The 23096-nt window shown below is 44.3% G+C and overlaps 1 protein-coding gene across 7 annotated transcripts in view; it reads left to right on the top strand.

The window, feature by feature from the left end:
* LOC110535061 (RIMS-binding protein 2) overlaps positions 1 to 21760 on the top strand; it is a 117326-nt gene extending 95566 nt beyond the window's left edge. For 3 of the 7 annotated variants that reach the window (XM_036935785.1, XM_036935780.1, XM_036935782.1), the window contains 15 exons: positions 4858 to 5009; positions 5306 to 5953; positions 6548 to 6688; positions 7034 to 7186; positions 9032 to 9778; positions 10987 to 11107; positions 11657 to 11770; positions 13111 to 13280; positions 13877 to 14045; positions 14254 to 14316; positions 14666 to 14769; positions 15310 to 15333; positions 15843 to 15914; positions 16140 to 16283; positions 18718 to 21760. In XM_036935785.1, the coding sequence (XP_036791680.1) occupies positions 4858 to 5009; positions 5306 to 5953; positions 6548 to 6688; positions 7034 to 7186; positions 9032 to 9778; positions 10987 to 11107; positions 11657 to 11770; positions 13111 to 13280; positions 13877 to 14045; positions 14254 to 14316; positions 14666 to 14769; positions 15310 to 15333; positions 15843 to 15914; positions 16140 to 16283; positions 18718 to 18912 (3017 nt within the window). In that variant the 3' untranslated portion in view covers positions 18913 to 21760. The remainder of the gene's footprint in view (positions 1 to 4857; positions 5010 to 5305; positions 5954 to 6547; positions 6689 to 7033; positions 7187 to 9031; positions 9779 to 10986; positions 11108 to 11656; positions 11771 to 13110; positions 13281 to 13876; positions 14046 to 14253; positions 14317 to 14665; positions 14770 to 15309; positions 15334 to 15842; positions 15915 to 16139; positions 16284 to 18717) is intronic. The other 4 variants (XM_036935781.1, XM_036935783.1, XM_036935786.1 and 1 more) reach the window with 4 other exon arrangements.
* The last annotated feature ends 1336 nt before the right edge of the window (positions 21761 to 23096 follow it).

Here is a 23096-nt window from a genome sequence, read left to right on the forward strand (position 1 = left end):
ACTTCACTGCTCTGCTCTGCCCTTCACTGCTCTGCCCTTCACTGCTCTGCATTTCACTGCTCTGCTCTGCATTTCACTGCTCTACTATTCACTTCACTGCCCCTGCTCTGCTCTGCCCTGCCCTTCACTGCTCTGCACTTCACTGCTCTGCTCTGCCCTTCACTGCTCTGCACTTCACTGTTCTGCACTTCACTGCTCTGCTCTGGGATATATGGTACTGAATGGGCAGCTGACTACATCTGCTGCCTCTGTAGGAGTGTGCGCATGTGTGTGCATGCGTGTGCCCACACGCATGTGTGTGTCAATGTCTGCGGGGCACTGTCAGCTCAGTACAGATGGGTCATGTTGGTTAGCACACAGCAGAAGTAGACGGACTGGGAAAACCAACTTGACTGCTCTGAGGAATAAACTATCAAAAGTATGTGGACATCCCTTCAAATTAGTGGATTCGGCTACTTCAGCCACACCCGTTGCTGACAGAGTTATACAATCGAGCACACAGCCATGCAATCTCCATAGACAAATATTGACAGTAGAATGTCCGTACTGAAGCGCTCAGTGACTTTCAAAGTGACACCTTCCAACAAGTCAGTTCGTAAAATGTCTGCACAGCTAGAGCTACATCGGTCAACTGTGCTGTTGTCAAGTGGAAACGTCTAGAAGCAACAACGGCTCAGCCGCGAAGTGGTAGACGACACAAGCTCACAGAGCGGGACTGCCGAGTGCTGAAGCTTGTGGCGCCTAAAAATCATCTTTCCTCGGTTGCAACTCTCACTACCGAGTTCCAAACTGCCTCTGGAAGCAATATCGACACAAGAACTGTTCGTCGGGAGCTTCATGAAATGGGTTTCCATGGCCGAGCAGCCACACAGAAGCCTAAGATCACAACGCGCCAATGCCAAGCGTCGGCTGGAATGGTGTAAAGCTCGTCGCCATTGGACTCTGGAGCAGTAGAAACTCGTTCTCTGGACTGATGAATCAGGCGTCATCGTCTGGTAGTCCGATGGACAAATATGGGTTTGGCGCATGCCAGGAGAACGCTACCTCCCCAATGCATAGTGTCAACTGTAAAGTTTGGTGGAGGACGAATAATGGTCTGGGGCTGTTTTTCATGGTTCGAGCTAGGCCTCTTAATTCCAGTGAAGGGATATCTTAACGCTACAGCATACAATGACATTCTAGATGATTCTGTGTTTCCAACTTTGTGGCAAAAATTTTGGGAAGGCCTCTTCCTGTGTCATTATGACAATGCCCCTGTGCACAAAGCGAGGTCCATAAAGAAATGGTTTGTTGAGATCAGTGTGGAAGAACTTGACTGGCCTGCACAGAGCCCTGACCTCAACCCCATCGAACACCTTTGGGATTAATTGAAACGCAGACTGTGAGCCTGGCCAAATTGCCCAACAGTCCCTGCAGCAATGTTCCAACATCTAGTGCAAAGCCTTCCCAGAAAAGTGGAGGATGTTATAGCAGCAAACAGAAATACAATGGTTAATTTGATCAGTCTAAAACTTTGCACATTCACTGCTGCCGTCTAGTAGCCAAAATCTAAATTGCACCTTATCTGGAATAATACATTATGGCCTTTCTCTTGCATTTCAAAGATTATGGTCCAAAAGAAATACAAAATAATGTTTTTTTTTTCTTTGTATTATTTTTTGATCTTTTACCAGATCTATTGTGCAATATTCTCCTACATTCCTTTCACATTTCCACAAACTTCAAAGTGTTTCCTTTCAAATAGTACCAAGAATATGCATATCCTTGCTTCAGGGCCTGAGCTACGGGCAGTTAGATTTGGGTATGTAATTTAAGGCGAAAATTGAAAAAAAGGGGCTTAAGAGGTTTTAATTGCTTTTTTAACTAACAACCCACACAGGTGTGGTTCCTAAGATGGCGCCAATAGTTATGGCAGCTCTGCTTCTAGCTCCTAATCAACTTTGCACTATTTAAGTTTTTGTGTTATTTCTGTATTGCCGTATTACCTCCCAAGAGAATTCTCTTTGGTTATAGTCACAGTCATGTATATTCCCCCTCAAGCCGATACCACAACGACCCTCAAAGAACTACACTGGACTTTATGCAAACTGGAAACCACACGTCCTGAGGCCACATTTATTGTAGCTGGGGATTTTAACAAAGCAAATTTGAGGAAAACGCTACCAAAGTTCTACTAACACATTTTACTGTAGTACTCGGTCTGGGAAAACATTGGACCACTGCTACTCAACCTTTCGAAATGCCTACCCCTCCCCAGCCCTCCCTTCGGCAAATCTGATCACGACTCCATTTTTCTTCTCCCTTCCTATAGGCAGAAACTCAAACAGAAAGTGCCTGTGCTCAGGTCTATTCAACGGTGGTCTGACGAATCGGAATCCATGCTTCAAAATTGTTTTGGTCATGCGGACTGGGATATGTTCTGGGTAGCCTCTGAGAATAACATTGACGAATACACTGACACGGTGACTGAGTTCATCAGAAAGTGTATAGAGGTTGTTGTTGTACCCACTGTGTCTATTAAAACCTACCCAAACGAGAAACCATGGATAAATGGCATCATTCACGCAAAACTGAAAGCACAAACCACTGCATTTAACCATGGCAAGGTGACTGGAAATATAGCTGAATGCAAACTGTGTAGTTATTCCCTCCATAAGGCAATCAAATAGTTAAAACGCCAGTACAGTGACAAAGTGGAGTCGCAAATCAACGGCTCAGACACGAGAGGTATGTGGCAGGGTCACAGACGCACTAGAAAGGGAAAACCAGCCACGTCGTGGACACCGACATCTTGCTTCCAGACAAGCTAAACACCTTCTTTGCCTGCTTTGAGGATGACACAGTGCCACCGATGCGGCCCGCTACCAAGGACTGTGGGCTCTCCTTCTCCGTGGCTGACGTGAGTAAGACATTTAAGCATGTTAACCCTCACAAGGCTGACGGCCCAGACGGCATCCCTATCCGCGTCCTCAGAGCATGCACAGACCAGCTGGCTGGAGTGTTTATGGACATATTCAATCTCTCCCTATCTCAGTCTGCTGTCCCCACTTGCTTCAAGATGTCCACCATTGTTCCTGTACCCAAGAAAGCAAAGGTAACTGAATTAAATGACTATCGCCCCGTAGCACTCTCTTCTTTCAGCATGAAGAGCTTTGAGAGGCTAATTAAGGATCATATCACTTCGACCTTACCTGACACCCTAGACCCACTTCAATTTGCTTACCGCCCTAATAGATATACAGACGATGCAATCGCCATTGCACTGCACCCTGCCCTATACATAGGGCGGCGCACAATTGGCCCAGCGTCCTCTGGGTTTGGCAGGGGTAGGCCGTCATTGTAAATAATAATTTGTTCTTAACTGACATGCCTAGTTAAATAAAGGTATCCCATCTGGACAAGAGGAATACCAATGTAAGAATGCTGTTCATTGACTATAGCTCAGCATTCAACAACTTAGTTCTCTCCAGGCCCTGGGTCTAAACCTTGCCCTGTGCAACTTCCTGACGGGCCGTGCCCAGGTGGTGAAGGTAGGAAACAACACCTCAACTTCAGTGATCCTCAACACTGGGGCCCCACAAGGGTGCATTCTCAGCTCCGTACTGTACTCCCTGTTCACCCATGATTGCGTGGCCACACACGCCTCTAATTCAATAATCAAGATTGCAGAAGACACAACAGTAGTAGGCCTGATTACCAACAATGACGAGACACCCTACGGGGAGGAGGTGAGAGCCCTGGGAGAGTGGAGGCAGGAAATTAACCTCTCACTCAACGTCAACAAAACAAAGGAGCTGATCATGGACTTCAGGAAACAGCTGAGGGAGCACGCCCCTATCCACATCGATGGGACAGTAGTGGAGAAGGTGGAAAGCTTTAAGTTCCTCGGTGTACACATCACTGACGATCTGAAATGGTCCACCCACACAGACAGTGTGGTGAAGAAGGCGCAACAGCCCCTCTTCAACCTCAGGAGGCTGAAGAAATTTGGCTTGGCCCCTAAAACCCACACAAACCTTTACAGATGCACAATTGAGAGCATCCTGTTGGACTGTATCACCGCCTGCTACGGCAACTGCACTGCCCGCAACCGCTGGGCTATCTAGAGGATGGTGTGGTCTGCCCAACGAATCACTAGGGGCAAACTAGCTGCCCTCAGGACACCTACAGCACCCGATGTCACAGGAAGTTCAAAAACATCATCAAGGATGTTCACCCCGCTAGCATCCAGAATGCGAGATCAGTACAGGTGCATCAAAGCTGGGACCGAGAGACTGAAAAACAGCTTGTTTACATAATGCTTTTCTCATCTCATATGTATATACTGTATTTTATTCTACTGTATTTTAGTCAATGCCACCCCGACATTGCTCAACCTAATATTTATATATTTCTTAATTCCATTATTTTACTTATAGATTTGTGTGTATTGTTGTGAATTGTTAGATATTACTGCACAGTTGGAGCTAGGAACATAAGCATTTCGCTACACCCGTAACAACAACTGCTAAATATGTGTGTGTGACCAATAAAATGTGATTTTATTTGTGGAAGCACCTGCTTTAATTAAATATACAGTGCTTTGTATCCCTCATTTACTCGTGTTTCCATTTACCTGTACATTCAATACACATCATATTGTTTCCTAATTGCCTCATTACACACTTTCGTTGCTTAAATAATCAAATGAAACATGAACTATTGAGTGCCTCTCAGGCATTGTATGGAATCAGGTCAAGACATTAGTCTCCTATAATGGAATATACTGACATATCAGCTGATATTGTATTGTTTTTGTAGTGTTATAATGCATCGTGCTAAATCCTTACACACCTGTGTTTCTGCTGTCCTCCCTAGGTCCTCCCTTCCCTCCCCAGGAGGTGCAGGTCCAGTTGGGCCAGAACCCTGGGGTGCTGCAGGTACGATGGAAGCCCCCCCTCCTCACCCCCACTGGAACCTCCAACGGAGCCAACGTGATTGGCTATGCCGTGTGCACAAAGGGACAAAAGGTGCGTTTGAATGATGTATTATGCAGAACCTCATGTTCAACCCTGTGAAAGGGAGTGAATGTTGTAACCTCTAACCTTCAATGCTGTGAGTTGTGTGTAACACTCTACCGCCATCTGGTGGATGAAACAGTGATGTTCAGTCTATGGTTTCTGCAGGGCTTTTGTCATGCAGTGATTTGCAAACAGATGTAACCAGGCTCCATTTTGCCTGAAATAATATATTATGTTTGTTACATAAGATATGTGTATTGAAGAGTTGTGTATGTGTGTGTGGTCCCTGTCCTGTGTGTGTCCAGATAGCGGAGGTGATGTACCCTACGGCAGACTATGTGACAGTGGAGCTGAACAGGATCCAGTGTCTGGAGGCCAGGGAGGTCATTGTCAGGACGTTATCAGCAGAAGGAGAGTCTCAGGACTCTCCCGTGGCCACCATACCGCACAGTATCCTGGGGCCTCCCCATCACTCACCCCACCATCGCCCCCCTGCACACCCCCATCCTTTGCCCCAGCACCATCCGCCACACACACAAACACACCCGCCCTACCCCCAGACCTACCCCTTGTCACACCCCCAACCTCAGGTCCACCCTCAATCCCAGCCCTACACCTTGCCCCATGGTCAGCCGCTGCGCCACCCACCCCCTCACCCCCACCCCCATCACCAGCCTTACCCCATGTCTAAGCCCAAACTAGTAAGTGCCAGAGAGTCAGAAACCAAAGAGCATGAGGTAGGCCTGCGGCCTGGCCCGCCCTGGGAACGCTCCCTCTCGCCCCTCCCTCCTCCCATGTGTGGACACACTCTGGAGCCGCCCCACTTCCAGGGGCGCCGTTCGCCCTCTCCTCAGAGGATTCTGCCCCAGCCTCAGGGAGCCCCCATCCCCAACACCATCGCCAAGGCCATGGCCAGGGAAGCTGCACAGAGAGTGTTCGCTGAGAGTAACCGGGTAAGCAGCCACGGAGCCACTATACATACAATATACTTAAGTAATAAGGCCCAAGGGGGTGTGGTATATAGCCAATATACAACGGATAAGGGCTGTTCTTAGGCACGACGCGACACGGAGCAGTAAATTAGAGCAGTAAAAATACATGTTTTGTCATACCTGTGATATACGGCCGTCAGCCAATCAGCATTCAGGGCTCGAACCACCAAGTTTATAATTCAGATTGACCTATGGCATGATGATGTGCAGCGCAAACAGAGCTTGATTTGTGTGCCAAGTGCTTTCGAGACTCTCAACACCACATGGTACTACTGAGTCAACACTATAGAGAACTAATGTCATTGTGATGGTGTGATGCATCTGCAGCAGAGAAGGCTGGTGGGAGGAGCTGTATGAGGATGGGCTCATTGTAATGGCTGGAATGGAATAAATGGAATGTCGAAAGTGGTTTCCATATGTTTGATGTGTTTGGTACGTTCCATTTATCCCATTCCAGCCATTACAATGAGCCCGTCCTCCTATAGCACCTCAAACCAGCCTCCTCTGACCTGCAGCTATATGTAAGGTTTTCTTGTCTCTGTTTTCCTGTGTCAGATTGAGAAGAGGAACATCTTCAGTGAGCGGAGCATAAACTCTGACGAGGAGGAGGATGGTTATGACTCTCCCCACACCAGGAGGAGAGGGGCCTCTGTGGACGAGTTCCTCAGAGGCTCTGAACTAGGGAGACATGTACGGGTAATACAAAACAACAACCCTGTCGCATGTTAAATACAGAATAACACACCCACTGGGCACATTCAACGTGTATTCCACGTTGGTTCATTGTCATTTCATTGGAATGGTTTGGAAACAATGTTTATTCAACCAGTGTGTGCCCAGTGGGCAGTTTGTTTCTCTCCCAGCATCACTCTGGAGACGTTCCTCCCTGCAAAAATGCATTCTATTCTATTCTGTGTAGAGTTAAAGTGATGTGGGACAAAGAAAAATGAATAAAGACCTTATAAGTTTTAAAATAAGGTGTTACTTTAACCTGTGGCTCCATGTTAAAGCTGGTCCCCCCCCCCCCCCCCTTTCTCCCAGCACCACTACAGCCACAGTGAAGAGTACCAGACAGAGAGCAGCCGCGGCTCAGACCTGTCTGACATCATGGAGGAGGATGAGGATGACCTGTACTCTGAGATGCAGCTGGAGGAGGGCCGTCGACGCAGCATCAACTCTCACAACACTCTCAAGGTACAGCACACACACATACCCCATCTAGTGGGGGTCTGACCTGGAGAGGAGAGTACGGGGGGGGGTTGGGTGAAAGAGAGGGTCATCCCATCTACCGTGGCCCAGACTGCCCTGTCTCTCACTGTCAGGCTTTACATGCAGGCCCGCTGTGGGCTTTGCCTGCTGAGGTCTCCAGCCTTGTCTGAGCTGAACAGAACAATGCATCAGCTTTATCTTCCAAGTCTTAACTTACCCATGTGAATGGCTGTAATACACACCCAGCATGTACTGTATGAAGAGGTGAACACGATGTGCCTCGTCTTTCTGAGCTTGGTATTGATCGAAACATGGAATGTTGTTTTGTCTCAATATGTATTGCATTTTAGTGTACAGTTTAAAGAATGTCCACATCATTATTGTTCATGAATACTCTGTTAATACTCTGTGTTTTAACAGAGTATGTCAGTGGCCAAACATTTACCTTATAAAATGTACTGTACCATCAGCCAGAAGGGTCGTCATGGTACATCGAATGCATAGGGGAATCTCATTTAAGTGAGTTTAGGCTACTTAAATGGAATAATTCACTTTTGGTTGTGTTCATCTCATGTTCTACCTTTTGTGGTCAAGTTTTTTGTTGTTGTGGTGTGTAGATGGTTGCCTTTGTGGATGTGTGTACCTGTCTCCATTGAACATGTTGAATTGACACGTGGATGTGTAGCCAGCAGTCGTTGTGTAACAAGATCTACTGAGGGACATTTTTAGTAGTGAAACAGGCCATTTCTACTGTGTTGATCCTAAATACAAAGTAACGTGTTCAGATGTATTCATTTGCAGTGTCAATGTATGAAAGGCTTCCAAAGAAACATGTTTATATTTCAGCTGTGAGTAGACTTTCAGTTGATACGTCAGCCAGATAGGATGCCTTACAGTGTATGAATCCAACCCTGTATCCAACCCACTCAACAGAACAGTGTTTTTAGGTCTCGTATCAATATGCCGATACTGAATCTGCCTATGTTTCATATAACAGTAGCTCATCATGTCATCCATCGGTGTGTCTCATGTCTGTGCATCAAATGAATGTCCTGTATGTATTCGTGTATTATGTTCTTCAAATGGAGTAGAGTTCTGTGCAGTAGTGCATGCAATAAGGGTCAAAAAGCAGAAGCAAGCACAGCTGAGATTTAGCAAATAGTCATTATTGGAAAATCTAAATCTGTCATAAGAACAGACCTCGGGTCATGTCTGAAAATGTTAGAACAGACGGAGATACTTTTAACATGTCTTATTTTGCTTATGCAAGTGCTTTGCTCAGTTTGCTGCCTTATTCCTCTTGGTTAGTATATATATTTCTTATTCACTAGCCCAGGCTGTGCTTGGTGCAATGTGTTTTAAGGCTTTTCTAAATTAGTTAATTCACTTATATGTTTCGTGACTTTGTCACCTGTTTCAGTTCTCTGTGAGGATTTCTCATATGGCAGATTTTTTGCACCCTTTACTAATCTGTCCTGGCTACCGAAATCCTCTCCCAGACCCATTCTCAGTGTGGCTGTCTATCACTGCCTTTGGTTCCTCCCACAGATTCCCGTTCAGAGCATGCCATTTCCCCCAGCTCACGGAATGACACTGCATGCCTTGCATCTGGCCATTCTGCCACAAATAACTAATTCTGTTCTTATTTTGTCTTTTTTTCCCCATTTTATTTTATTTTTATTCACACACTGTGTTGTTTCCTGCCTGTTCTAACACCTTCAAAAACTAAACCAACCTCCTGAAATTTAAACAAAACTCTTCGTTCAAATGCCAATCCAAACCAATCAACTCTGCGCTCCGCTCTGTGGCTGGACCGTTCTGGTCATACAGAAGTATTACAGGCGTCAGGACCTGGGAGAGGAGAGGGACTGCTGGGACCTACAGAGGGAGGTGGTGAGACAGAAGTCCCTGCGTCGTAAACGGCTCCACAGCATCCCTGAGGTGGCCGAGGACGAGCCCGACGGAGTCAATGGGATGGGTCATCATCATCAGCGCCTGCGCTTTGATGACGGAGGCAGGCCTGGTACACCCCGCATGCATCGCAGGGGCCCCCGTATCTCCCAGCAGCACCCCCATCAGCACAACCACCTCTCCCCCAGCAAGAACCACCGCCGCCTGCTGCAGCGTCAGCACTCCTCTCCCCGCTATGCCTACGCTTTCGAGGAGCGCAGCCTGCGCCGGCTCACCAAGAGTCCTGACAGTGGCCTGGACTGTGGCAGCGAGGAGGAGGGCTCTTTGGGGTACAGGGGTTACCCCCACGGCAGCCCCATGAGGGGCCATATCCGCTACATCCACTGTGAGGGGCCGGTAGAACGAAGGGCTCTGGCTGCAGGCAGGAAGAAGCAGCTGACACGGCAGTGCAGCATGGATGAGGACTACTGTGACAGCCCTAAGACGGGCCACCTGTCTGACCTGAAGAACAGGGAGGTGCACTACGGGCCAACGCGGGAGCCAGGGCAAAGCCCCAGACACGGAGCCCTGAGCGAGGGCAGGCTCCACGAGCTGGACAGGGCCTATCACAGGGACCTTAGGGCCAGCTATGTGAACAGGCTCAACAGGGTCTCGGACCAGCCGCTGGTGTGTGTGACTCAGACTCTTATCTGCTGTATATTCCATCAGCAAGCAGTAAAACCATACCTTTATTCTTGGTGTTTTTTCTCTCTATGGGTCTCCCGCCTTTACTTTGATTTATTTTTGTTTTGTGCAGTATTCTGGCAAGTTATTCGTACATGTTCATGGTGATTCTTATTTGTAGTTTTTCATGTGTGTAGTTTGCTCGTTTTTAGAACGTTCAGTGAGTTTTTAATTGAAGCATTTTTGATTACCTAAAGGCCATTTCAAAACGTTTTTTGTGTCTGATGTCTCTGAGGAGAAAGATTCATTTTAAAACAAAATGGCAGCTCAACCGTAATAGTTTGCATGGGGATGCGCTATCCCTATTCTGCTCCGCCCTCCTCTCTCAACAAGCCAGTGGGGTTGATATGCAGCTCTGACAGACATCTTGCCCATCCTATCCCACCTCTGACTTTACCCTGATTGCTCCACCTTCCACAGGGGATCTCAATTCCAGCATGTCCTGGCTCTCATTGCTCGTAAAGGCTGGAGTCCTATGACAAATCCTGTCTTTCCTAGTGGGATTACATCGAGGGTAGTCTCTCATAGCCTTTAGCTGATTTAGCCATCAGTCCATCTGCATCATGTTAGTGCTTGGCAGACAATGAACACTCCCCTCTTCATGTTTTCCCCCCCAAAAAATTCAGCAGAATGTCCTCTCCTACTCCCATACCACACACAGCAGTGGTCAGCTTGTTGCTCGATTCCCCTGCCCCCATCTCTGTCCCATATATCCTGTATGACTAACTGGATGAGAAGCCTTTGGGCCTCAGTCTCTCTCTCTGGTTTGAGCCACAGGCTGAAGTCATTCTGGTTGTGCTCAGCTAACTATGCCTTTCTCCATTCTATTCTCTTTCCTCTACTCACTCACTCCCTCTTCTCATCAAGGAGCAGACATGAGCAGAACAAAAAAAAACAAATGGTCTTTAGCTAAACATCTGATCCTGTTGTGGTGTCTGGGGTTGATTTACTTTGGTTCTGTTGATGGTTTATTTATTTGTTTGTTCTCTTTATTTTATGGGTTTATTTATTACTCTTATTTTGCCTCCTTAAGGACAAATGGAAGTGACGTCATTTGCTCTTATAGTTTTGCGATCCTTTTGAATGGCTGGTTCGTTCTGTGAGGAAGGCAGTTTATTTGAACCTAAGCTGTATTTTCTCTCCCTCTAAAGATTATAGGGAACTCCCCCTCCCATGGATGCTCCCATGGCGACCGGCTGGACCATTCAGGGAGGAGGCCGGTCCACGGCGGCAACCCCCCACAGCGACGGCCCATGATGGTTCCTTCCATTGGTTAGTGCGGTCACCACATGACGAGATGCCCTGTCCTCCTCTGCAGGGACTGTTGTTGTATATTTATTTTCCCCATGTGTTGCTTTACTCATGTGAGCTGAGCTGAACATCTCTCCCATAGACATATGACCTTAAACAACCATGTAGTTCTCTGTAGTGGTGTTCCCCTACACCTGGAGTTCAGTCCATCTTCATACCTCTTTATGGTGTTTCTGACTTGGCATAAGCAGGTCGGGGGAGGGGCTGCTACCGTTTACTTGGTGCTTCTAACAGAAAAAATGAAGAGATGTGTGGTTGTCGGTCTATAGCCTCTATATACTGTGATCCTAGAGGGCTCGCCCGCTTTAATCCTTCCCTCTATCTCACACAGTGCAAAGCATTGCTGTTTTACGTTGAAGAACTCCAGAGTACAACCTGTTTCCTTATCCCACCACCTGACCCCCCCCCCCCCTCCCCCAGCAGCATGTCCAGCCAAGCCGTGGGCCAGAGCAGTGTGGGGGGGGGGGGTCCCTAACAGTAACACTGTGATCTGATTGGTATTGTCTGTAGAGATCACCATGATGGAGAGTAACAGTGAGGGGAGTGAGGGGAACTTCTCACCTGGCAAGGAGAATGCTTACTATCACGGCAGTGTAGCTCGGCACAGGATATGGCATCATAATGGTATGTGGCCCAGCTTCTCTCTCGAACAAAATGAATAAACCTTGCAAGTGACAGAAAAGACAGTGTTAAGAACCCTAATTGATATTAGAGGTGAATGGTAGTCTAAAGCTTGAGTGTGAATTTTACACTAGGCTGACAGGGAAGACCAGATGAACACTTTTTCTGTAGCTGAAGAATGAGTGTCCCCTCCCCTTCCTGTATGTCTGCCTGCAGCCTCCCTTTGAGACCCCCTCCTTCCTTCTTTACACCCTCCCTCTGCTCCTCTCTGGCCCTCCTCCCAGGGCCTATAGCCTCCCCCTGTTGACTCTGTGATGTTGCATGACTGATTGTTTACAGTCCAGTGAGAAGGAAAACCATTGGATGTGTAAGTGGACTGGTGTCTTGTTGGTATCACTCCATTGAACCTGCTGTCATCTAAACCAAACATTAGTATTGTATCATTAAAACATCATTGAACAGAAATGTTCACAGAATTGTGCTATTGAAGGATTTGGTTCGTTTGTTCCAGGAAATCCATGAGTGAATGAATATCAGGGGGATTCATTCCCCCTCACTGTCCCTGATATGCTCCTGATGAGTCAGGTTTCTGCTATGGCATTTGATGTTCTAATTTCTTCTGGGAATGTTAATTTGCCCTCTACCTTAATACTTTATTTCTAATGTGAGCATGGTTTTACCCCTCTTGTATTGATAATGAAGTATACTTCCTCATTTTGAAGAGTGGAACGCATGCATCTGTTGAGCTCTGTGAGACGGTAAAACAGCAATGAACAGTCAGTCTGTTTCCCTCCATTCTTGTGCATTGTCATCTAGTTACCTCTGCATCCCATAGCTTGGCATGACATGTGCTGGCGTCTCTCCTACTTGACCTCTGTCTAACTGTACCTGCGAGTGTTATAAAGGTACTCTGTTTGTTGTTTTGGTGTCTGTCATACCAGCATTCAGAGATGTGTGGAAAAAACTGCCAATCTGTGCTATCTGTCAATTATAGACAGCATAGACTTTGTAAAATAAGTATCTTGCTAACATATTCTCATTTAATTCAAAGTTGTAGATTTAGCTCTGTAATTAGGGTCTTATAAAAAAAAACTTGAGCCAGGTGCTCCTTGAGAGGATGATAAACTTCGCAATGGACACATTAGTGTAGAATTACCATTCTTCAAACCCCTTTAAAGCTGTTTTTCACACATACATTTCATGGCCCTCTCCCCTGTCTATCAGCTCTGACAAAGTGACATCTTCTCGTCCCCCTACCCTCCACTCTACTCTGCTCCCCAGCCTGTCCTGGGCTGGCAGTAGCAGGGCTGGCAGTAGCAGCAGTGCCCTCTCCTATGTTTCAGATGGGTACGGCGGGCAGGGCCGCGGGCGCCGGTCGCCAGAATACTACGAAGAGTCAGAGGACCTGGCACGTATATTTGTGGCCCTGTTTGACTACGACCCCCTGTCCATGTCCCCCAACCCTGATGCTGCTGACGAGGAGCTGCCCTTCAAAGAGGGGCAGATCATCAAGGTGTTTCCCTGATCCACACAGTGCTTTAGTCCTATCTATTTCACTCAGACTAACAGCAACAGGGCCTAGTGATGACTTACAGCAGGGTTCACCAACTGGCGGCCCACGGGCCAAATTCGTGTGGTTTTATTTGGCCCCCAAATATAATTTATAATATTTTTAAAATATATATTTTTTTACATAGAAGACTGTAAAAACACCAGGGAATCAGCTCCAAGTGATTCTAATTTAGGAAATCTGTTCCCACATATTCCCATGCATAATATGTGATCTTATAAAAAGCAAGCAAGGTTTGAAATTATTATATTTTAGTCAAATATATCTGTTTGGGCTTCTTACATTCAATTTGTCTACAATTCAAACAGTCTACAAATGATTATGTTCCGACCCCCCAACCATCTGCTGAAGAGAAATGGCTGAATCTAAGTTGATGATCCCTGACTTACAGCATTATGGTCATTACATTTCTCTGAAATGGACAGGCCCAGAATTTGATATAATTCTGCATCTAAACTTTGAATTTGCTATTAAAACAGTAATGGTGGTGGCAGTCTCTTTCTCTCCCCCCTGCTAACATTGTTCTCTGTGCTGGTCAGGTGTTTGGGGATAAGGACACGGATGGTTTTTACAGGGCAGAGATCCGTGACCGTCCAGGTCTGATCCCCTGTAACATGGTGTCAGAGATCCAGACTGAGGATGATGAGATGATGGACCAGCTACTCAAACAGGGCTTCCTCCCACTCAACACTCCTGTAGAGAAATTAGGTAGTGCAGCACCTGGACTCCCACTTTCTGTTTTTTTTTCTCTGCCACTCTTTCGCTCTCTACTTTGCAGTTGATTGTCTCTTCCCTTTCTCTTCTTTCTCTAACTTTCTTCTTCTACACTTATGTCTTTTGCTGATGGTACTCTAATTTCTCTGTCTCTACAATCGTTTCCCTCGTTCTTTTTTTCTCTCTCTGCTTTCCTGTGAAGTGAACTGCGACCGCTTCAAAGATGGCCGCTCAATAAACCGCAGGTCCCGAAAATCCAAGCGAGGTCTGTGTTCTCTTTAGATGCACTATTCCTTCATCTTCACGCTTTTCTTCTTCCACCCTTTCTTCACTTTTCTTATGAGTGTTTGAGTAGGGAATTATGGGTATTTTCTGTCAGTCTCCAACATGCTCGTCTCCAGTAAAGGGGTGGGAGTGTTCATTATGGCTTTCACCATCATGTACCATGTATCATTGAAACGGAATCATTCATTCAGCCTTTGCCATGGTAATAGACAGTCATTCATGCCTAATCATAAGGCATTACATTCTGTCATTTTAGTGTGGGAATTTACAACTCAGTAGTAAGGTGAGTATTTCTAGTGTGTTACTTATCATTCTTATTGATTGTCCAGAGAGGAACAGGCGGAGTGGGCGTCAGCACCCCTCGTCCACACGTAGAATGGTGGCCCTGTATGACTACGACCCCAGGGAGAGCTCCCCCAACGTGGATGTGGAGGTACAGCACTGCTAGACCTCTAGCTTTATATCCTCTTCTCCACGGCTCCACCCCCATTTACAGACCAGATACCATCAGGATGCATGTGACTCAATACCTCTGTCCCTGCCCTTGATTGTATAACATGTTATAAACAGAAATAGACAGTTGATTCTTTATAGACCTGTGTCCAGGTCACAGTGTTTCCTATATACACACCTCAGTTTTTCCTATATTAGACGTCTCACAGCTCATCAGAATAATTCAACTGTATGCTGTACTGTGTGTATGATGCTTTTGGGGGACCATCCTTGTTGAAGACTATTCCTGCTGTTATGGAGTCAGGTGTAGAGGTAGTTCTACCCTGTTACTAACGACTTACCTGCTTGCCTTGCCAACATTGCACAAATACACCAGCCATACTTACTCCCTAGATTTACTCCCAGTCTGTACCATTAATTTAGTCCCCATTTATTAGTAGCTTAACCTTTTCCTGTTGTACTTATGGCCCTTCCCCCTGGTGTCACTCACTCTCGCCTTTCTATTGGCACGGCCACACAGTACGGGAGAGACGGGCTGAATGAGGTGAGTGAGAGGAGCGTCCGCTCTGTGTTTTCTCTGTAACTGTTGGTGGAGTGTTCAGAAGAGGTGGTCTTCACATGGTGGATTAGGCTACAGTTATACCCCTCTCATGAACACAGCCCCTCACTCATAGCCTGCACTGGCATCCTTCCTCGGGTTGGTCTGTGTGTTGAGCAGTCTCCTATGTTTGGTTTGTGTGTTTTGGAGAGACCTGTAGGAGTGGATAGTAGATAGTAGAGTGGTATGCCTATTGTCTGTGTTGCAATCCTGTTTTCAACCATCCAACACTTGATGCATTTGATAGTTGCAACAGTCTGCCAAGACTTCATTGACACTTCTAGATTTGCAATGCTTCTCAGTGATTGGAATAGGAAGTACAGCATTTCACACAAATTCAACCCTAACAATATCCAATGTGGTTGGGTTGTAGAGATAATCTTCAACAGATTCAAGCTGCTTTGTTGTAGAGAAAGCAGCTCAAACTTAACTCGAACATCTCACTGTTTTGACAGGCTGAACTGACATTCTGCGCTGGTGACGTCATAACAGTTTTTGGTGAAATTGATGAAGATGGGTTTCATTATGTAAGTATGTGAGATGTGACTTACACATAATGATATTTAAGGAGCACATTGTCTTCAACCAGCTTTGTGCAAATAAACACCAGTGGAAATGACAGTGGTAGTAATAGTCGTCGTAGGATAAACAATTACAAATTATCATTTTGTATCCCTTTTGTCTAGTCCACTATATTGTGGAATCCGATGTACATTCTCTGCGAGTCACCCCGTGTGTTTGTGATCCCTCAGGGCGAGCTCAATGGACACAAAGGTCTTGTTCCCTCTAACTTTCTAGAAGAAGTGCCTGATGATGTTGAGGTTTTTCTCACTGACACTCCATGTGGAGATTCTCGATACCCGCAGGACGCTGCAGCGCGGATAAAGACCAAAAGGGTACATGCTCTCTCGCAGTACTAGCCCTCTGTCATCCATTCGCTCCTTTCCGTTCCCTTAACCTCCTTACTCCTTTAGTTCTCCGTCTGTGCTTGTGAGTGTTTCATTCCTGAACGTATGATGGGAAGTCAGACTTCGGAGCATTATGCTGTAAACGTTGTTATTTTTTAATGTTGACTGCTGTGAAGGATTTTAAAATGTGGACATGTTCATATAGCGTTCTCAAAGAGAATAAACAGAAACAATAAAATAAAATTGTAACTTTTAAATGTTTTTGCACATGCACATTTAGCATTGCAATACATGCTTTATGGGTGTTACCTGTGTTTAATGTAAAATAGGCTCTAATAGAGGAAATAGTTTTGATGTACTGGAGGATGAAACATCTAGACTGTAGCACCGTATGTTTTCTCTTTATGATGCATGAATTCCCCTTGAACCTTTTTATAGTGAACAATAAGTCTAGTACAGTATGACTTTTGTATTTGCTTCCGAAGCCTTGTTTTTGTATATTCCTTACTTGTAAAATAGCATGCAAGATATCAAGAAGGTTACGTTGCTCTTTGAGAGTATAATTTCTAAAGTAATCATAATACTAGCTGTAAAATAATGTGACTATAATTCTTTGTTTAACAAATAATTGCAAGTTAATGTTTGAATAACAGCAGGTTTAATCTGAAGTTTCTTGGCTGGTGTTCTAGTTTGTCATTCTCATAGTGCAGACTATTGAAATGCCATCACTGCATTTTTCTTTTCCTCACCCGCTTGGCAAAACAGAAGAAGAGTGTTCATTTCACACCTTAGAGGCTCTGTTTCCATCACGTAAGTGAGCAACTGAGGATACCAAGGTTACGCTCCCCTCGTCTAATGCAGATGACATGGGTTCCCCTTAGTTTCCGGTATGCAACACACACACACACACACACACACACTTTTTATGACCTTTATTATGCCAGTTTATGTTTCAGTTCATTCATTTTGAAAGGATGTAAATATTTCTATTTTTTTAAATTAACCAGAACATTAGTGATAGAATACTGTGGAACACACCAGGATGACACATTTGATCCCAGTTTACATATTTTACCGTTTTTGTTTACATTTGAGTAATTTAGCAGATGCTCTTATCCAGAGCAAATTACAATTAGTGCATTCATCTTAAGATAGCTAGCTGAGACAACCACATATCACACTCGTAGTAAGTACATTTTCCCTCAGTAAAGCAGTTATCAGCAATGTCCGTGCTAATATTTGATGTGAGTTTGTTGTAGAAGCGTTCAGGTTATTGTGTTAACTTATAAATAATATATGCCATTTAGCAGACTCTTTGATCCAAAGCAACTTAGTCACGCGTGCATACATTTTACGTATGTGTGGTCCGGGAATCAAACTCACTATCCTGGTGTTGCAATGCCATGCTCTACCAACTGAGCTACTGAGCAAGTTAAGGACGACCACCCTAGCCAATGCATTAGACAAGAAGCATGGTATCTTCAGTTGTTTCTCTGGGTGTTGTACATTACAATGTCAGTCTCTCAAGATAAGCCTCCTGCTGTAAATCATGGTAAGCTAAAAGGCCATTGTTGCACGTCTAGGTTGCCTCCCCGTAGTACTAGTGGTAACATTCAATCAGACTCTATAGCTAACATTCTGATAGAACCTCCTCTCTCCTTGAAGCAGTGCACCCTGCCACACTTAATCTAATCAAACTGCTCGAAACAAGTCAATGGTAATCAAATGTCTGCCAGACAGGCAATCCAATCAATCAGATAAAAATATAATTGGCATTTCTTTACCCATAGATGCCTGAGATAGTGGTCCGCTCCACAATGCCCTTGTTAAGTTGTTGGTGGGGTGCACTTTTTCTTTCACATAAGGAATGATGCAAAATGGCAAAAAGAGCTATTAACATGTTTTTCTCATAGAAAGTGGCATCAATTAGATTTTCTAACCATATTTTTAACGTCTAATATGTAGTTATATACTACAGCCATATACTACTGTGCTAGAGACTACAGTCTCATGTTAATGGGATCTTAAGGATAGAGACTACAGTTTCATGTTAATGGAATCTTAAGGTTACATCTTTCCTAAGTGCAATTGAAAAGAAGCCTTTTAGCTCATGATTACAATTAAGGAATATGTAGATATTAGATGTTTACTGTAACCTAATTGTATATGAATGCCCTTTATATTTTAAAAAAAAAATCTGCTGTCATATGTTGTCCCATAATGTTAATACAATATTGCAATACGACATCCGAGCATTGACAAGTTGAACTGGGCTGCACTATAAGGGAGATAGACTGATGAAGCCAAAGGTATGGTGGCCCTGCTGAGACAGAATGGACTGAGTGGAAGGGAGTAGTGACTGGGGTGCAAGAGGGCTGGCTTTTTAACCCCCCTGAACTGTCCCTTACGGGTCTTCCATTAGGTTCCGTTGGAAAAATCGAGTCCGCCCAGAAGAGCTGCCTACCCCAAAGTGCACCAACACATCCCCGGCACTGGCCCTGCTACCGTGGGGCCTGGCAGTCCCATCAGGGGCCCCCGCGACTTGTCCTCCAAAAAGAAAAAGGGACTGCTCTCCAAAGGGAAGAAACTATTGAAAAGACTTGGCGCTGTAAAATAACCCCTTCATATACTTGAAGTATATTACCAACCACATCATAGAGGGCTCTATTCAATCTGTAGTGCTGAAGCGGTACCGATTCCGTGATAGAAATGTAAAGGTCATTTCCAATTGAGCAGTGTTTACCATGAATGCAGTCTCCACTCCACTCCACTGCACTCCACTCCACTCCACTCCACGGGTACATTGCCTTTATATTTCAATCACGCTGAAAAGCTGAATTTCCTCGATGCGGATTGAATAGAGCCCTAAATCTCAAACACTTCCATTACTGTAAGTTCAGTCCTGTGAGACGAAAAAATCCACTGGTTGAAGATTTTGATGCCATATAATAACCAGTCAGATGCTGTACTCTTACACATCTGTTGTTGTCTACTAGAAACCATTTATTTTTTAATTGCAGTGTGTATTTTGAATAAGGTCCAGGGACCTCATTTGACATTTAATGTCATAAGCCAACCTCTCTGGTCATGTATATTTTGCTATCTGAAGCACAGGACTGCAATGCGATGGGATAAAATATTCTCCATCTTGAAATGGCCAATAGTACGTAGGTGTGTGTTTGACTGAAGACTACAATGTCCCCCAGAATAGGAGGTGTTTAAACCAGTCTCTTTGGGGCTGAGATCAAACGATAGAGCTCAGAATGGCCAGTCAACATCATACTTGATGAGACTACTACTGGTGGCCCTTCCTAACCATACACTTCATGTTGTAGTACCCAAATGAGGCAAGGAAAAGAGCAGTTTTATGGCCAGGCAGCTGAGGTCCTTGTATGGGAACTGTATGGGAGGTTTGCATGTTTTACCTGAAAGCACATCCAGAATGATCATTCCCACCCAACATTTGAAGCACATGCTAACTGATGGCCTTTTCTATCAGAACATGTTAGCAAGGCACATGTGCATGCTATGTCGGTGCATTTGATGACAGAATCTACACTGAGCAAAATGTACTAAATTAATTTTAGTAGTAAAAAGCATGTCCTCGTTTTCTTTACCTCCATACAGAATATTCCATACAAACCTAATTGTCAGATTGGTTCTCAGTTCAACTCAAGCCCAGGTACACATTTGACTAGTCACGACCTAGCACCTGAAGTCAAGATCTGTGCACTGGTAAAATATGCTACATCTCCAGAAAGACCGAAGTCAGATAAGCAAGTATCAATTCCTAACAGCAAGTATTAGTTCTTCAAACACACCAAAAGACCTCTGGACAAGCACATTAGATAGGAAAGGGTTTCAAGATTCAGTTTCTTTATTTTTTAAGTAGTTGAATGGTCATGAAATGCCTAGTTGAAACCAACCTCCATGTATTTGCCTTATAAATGCACAATTGTTTGTGTCCAGTCAGTGGAGATTTTTTTATGTCTTGTATGCATTCATGTCATTGCAATACATCCTTCTAAACATGAAATATTTTTGCAAAAGATGTTTATCAAAGCTCGTGATGTGCATTTTATTACTTGTAAGAGTGTCATGTTTTCTGGAGGAGCTGAGCATTATTAGCTTGTTTGAAACTTCAGAAGGCCCAACTTTACACTCTTCATGTTCTGTCCACATTAAAATGACATAAAGAGAAAAAAAAGAAAGAAGTGTGGTGAAAATGTAAAGGTGTATTTAATGTTTTTTTTTGTCTGTACATTGTCACTATTTTGGCACAAAAAATTCAAGGCACTTTTATTTTGTTCTTCGTGTTATATACAGTACTTGCAATGTGTTCATTCTGCATTCACAATCCCATTTTGACATAGGTTTGTGTACAAGACAATGGACAAGAAGGAAATGCAATTGAAGGCCGGTTCAATCAAAACTGTTTCCAGGATAAGTTTAAATCAGCATTCTTCCTGTGCAACAACAAAGCATGGTGTGAATTAATGTGCAGTTGGTTACCATTTTGTTTAAAACAAAACATTTTTGTAGAGTACACTACAAACTTGCATTATGCAGTAGGATAATGTTATGTTTGACTTATCCCAGACACAAGGTTTGATAGAATAACCTTCATTGGATGTAAGTCATATTAAGTTATTTCTGTTACATAGAAATTGTGATTTCAACAAGACAAGTCTACCTCCATAATGACCCCTAGAATTCCAACTAATTTGACTCCATGTTCACAGAAGCCAACTCCATTTCATTGATGAAACTGAGCTCTTTCTGTTTGCCCAGAAGTATTGTATTTGTGTCAGCCCCCAACTAGCACATATAGTAGTGAATGTATGATTAATTGAAAGCCAATGTATTATATTTATCAAAACTATCCATGATGAGTATGCAGATGTCCAGCCGTTTTCTGGTCCAGTTTGTATGTGAAATGAAACCTTTTTCCATCTGTTAAGAACCTCTTACACTATTTTGTTCATCATTTCATCTTTCCATTCAATTTACATCACTGTTTTGTTTTTGAACTACTACTTACATGAGATTTGAACTGAGACTGCCAAAAAAGAATGTATCAAAAGCATTCTGTATAACGTTCTGTACAATTCTCAGCCAAATAGGCATTTCAATCTACAGTTAATAGATGTACATCTTTTCCATAATAAGTTGTCCGTCATTGCTTCTATACATATTGTTTGAGTGACTTGCTCTTTTTGTACTTTGTCCATTTGTAAATTGTTTTTAAATGTTTATACTTGATTTTCAGACTGCCTTTTTTGTACATAAAAATTTATAATCAAACTGTGCAAAGCTTTCCCCATGGTGTCTTCAAAACCATGTTTTAAAAGTCTGCAATTGTGTGCTAGCTTTATGAAAAGAAATAGCCTATATTGGGGGTTACAAAATATTGTGTGGGTGTGCATGTGCAATTTTTTTTATAAAACAAATTTGATATTTTGTAATGCTGGTTGTGCCGTGTTTTATTTCCCAAATGCCATGGTGCAACAGCATACGTTTGAGTGGGACTACAAAACAATGACTTGAATGTAACGTTATTAACTGGTTCTCAATAGCGGTTCTGTTCCGGAACAGTATGTATCACTTTCGCTCCTGGTTCTGTTTCTATTCCTTGAAAACATTTGTTATTTTCTGGTTTTGTTCCCTGAACCGGTTCCAACCTGTACACTACATGCCTAAAAGCATGTGGATACCTGCTCGTTGAACATCTCATTCCAAAATTGTTGGTCCCCCCTTTGCTGCTATAACCTCCAGTCTTCTGGGAAGGCTTTACACTAGATGTTGGAACATTGCTGTGGGGACTTGCTTCCATTCAGCCACAAGAGCATTAGTGAGGTCAGGCATTGATTTTGGGTGATAAGGCCTGGCTCGCAGTTGGTGTTCCATTGGTGTTCGATGGGGTTGAGGTCAATGCTTTGTGCAGGCCAGTCAAGTTATTCCACACCGATCTCTACAAACCATTTCAGTATGGGCCTTGCTTTGTGCATGAGGGCATCGTCATGCTGAAAGAGGAAAGGACCTTTCTCAAACTGTTGCCACAAAGTTGGAAGCACAGAATTGTCTAGAATGTCATTTATTTGATAGCTTTAAGATTTCCCTTCACTGGAACTAAGGGGCCTAGCCCGAATCATGAAAAACAGCTCCAGACCATTATTCCTCCTCCGCCAAACTTTACAGTTGGCACTATGCATTGGGGCAGGTAGCGTTCTCCCGGCATCCACCAAACCCAGATTTGTCTGTCGGACTGCCAGATGGTGAAGCATGAGTCATCACTCCAGAGAACGCTTTTCCACTACTCTAGAGTCCAATATCGGCAAGCTTTACACCACTCCAGCCGATGCTTGGCATTGTGCATGGTGAGCTTGGTCTTCTGTGCGGCTGCTCGGCCATGGAAACCCATTTTATGAAACTCCCGACAAACAATTATTGTGCTGTGTTGCTACCGAGGACAGACGAGTTTTACACACTTTGTACTTCAGCACTTGGCGGTCCCATTCTGTGAGCTTGTGTGGCCTACCATTTCGTGGCTGAGCTGTTGTTGCTCCTAGATGTTTCCACTTCTGTAACGGCTGTTGGAAGGAGAGGACCAAGGTGCAGCGTGGTACGTGTCCATACTTTTATTCACTGAACACTAAATACAAAAATTTCAAAAGGAATAACCGAAACAGTTCTGTCTGGTGCAGACACAAAAACAGAAAACAACTTCCCACAAAAACCCAGTGGGAAAAAGCTACCTAAGTATGGTTCTCAATCAGAGACAACGATAGACAGCTGCCTCTG

This window comes from Oncorhynchus mykiss, chromosome 11 (assembly GCF_013265735.2).
Source record: "Oncorhynchus mykiss isolate Arlee chromosome 11, USDA_OmykA_1.1, whole genome shotgun sequence".
NCBI classification, from domain to species: Eukaryota; Metazoa; Chordata; class Actinopteri; order Salmoniformes; family Salmonidae; genus Oncorhynchus; species Oncorhynchus mykiss.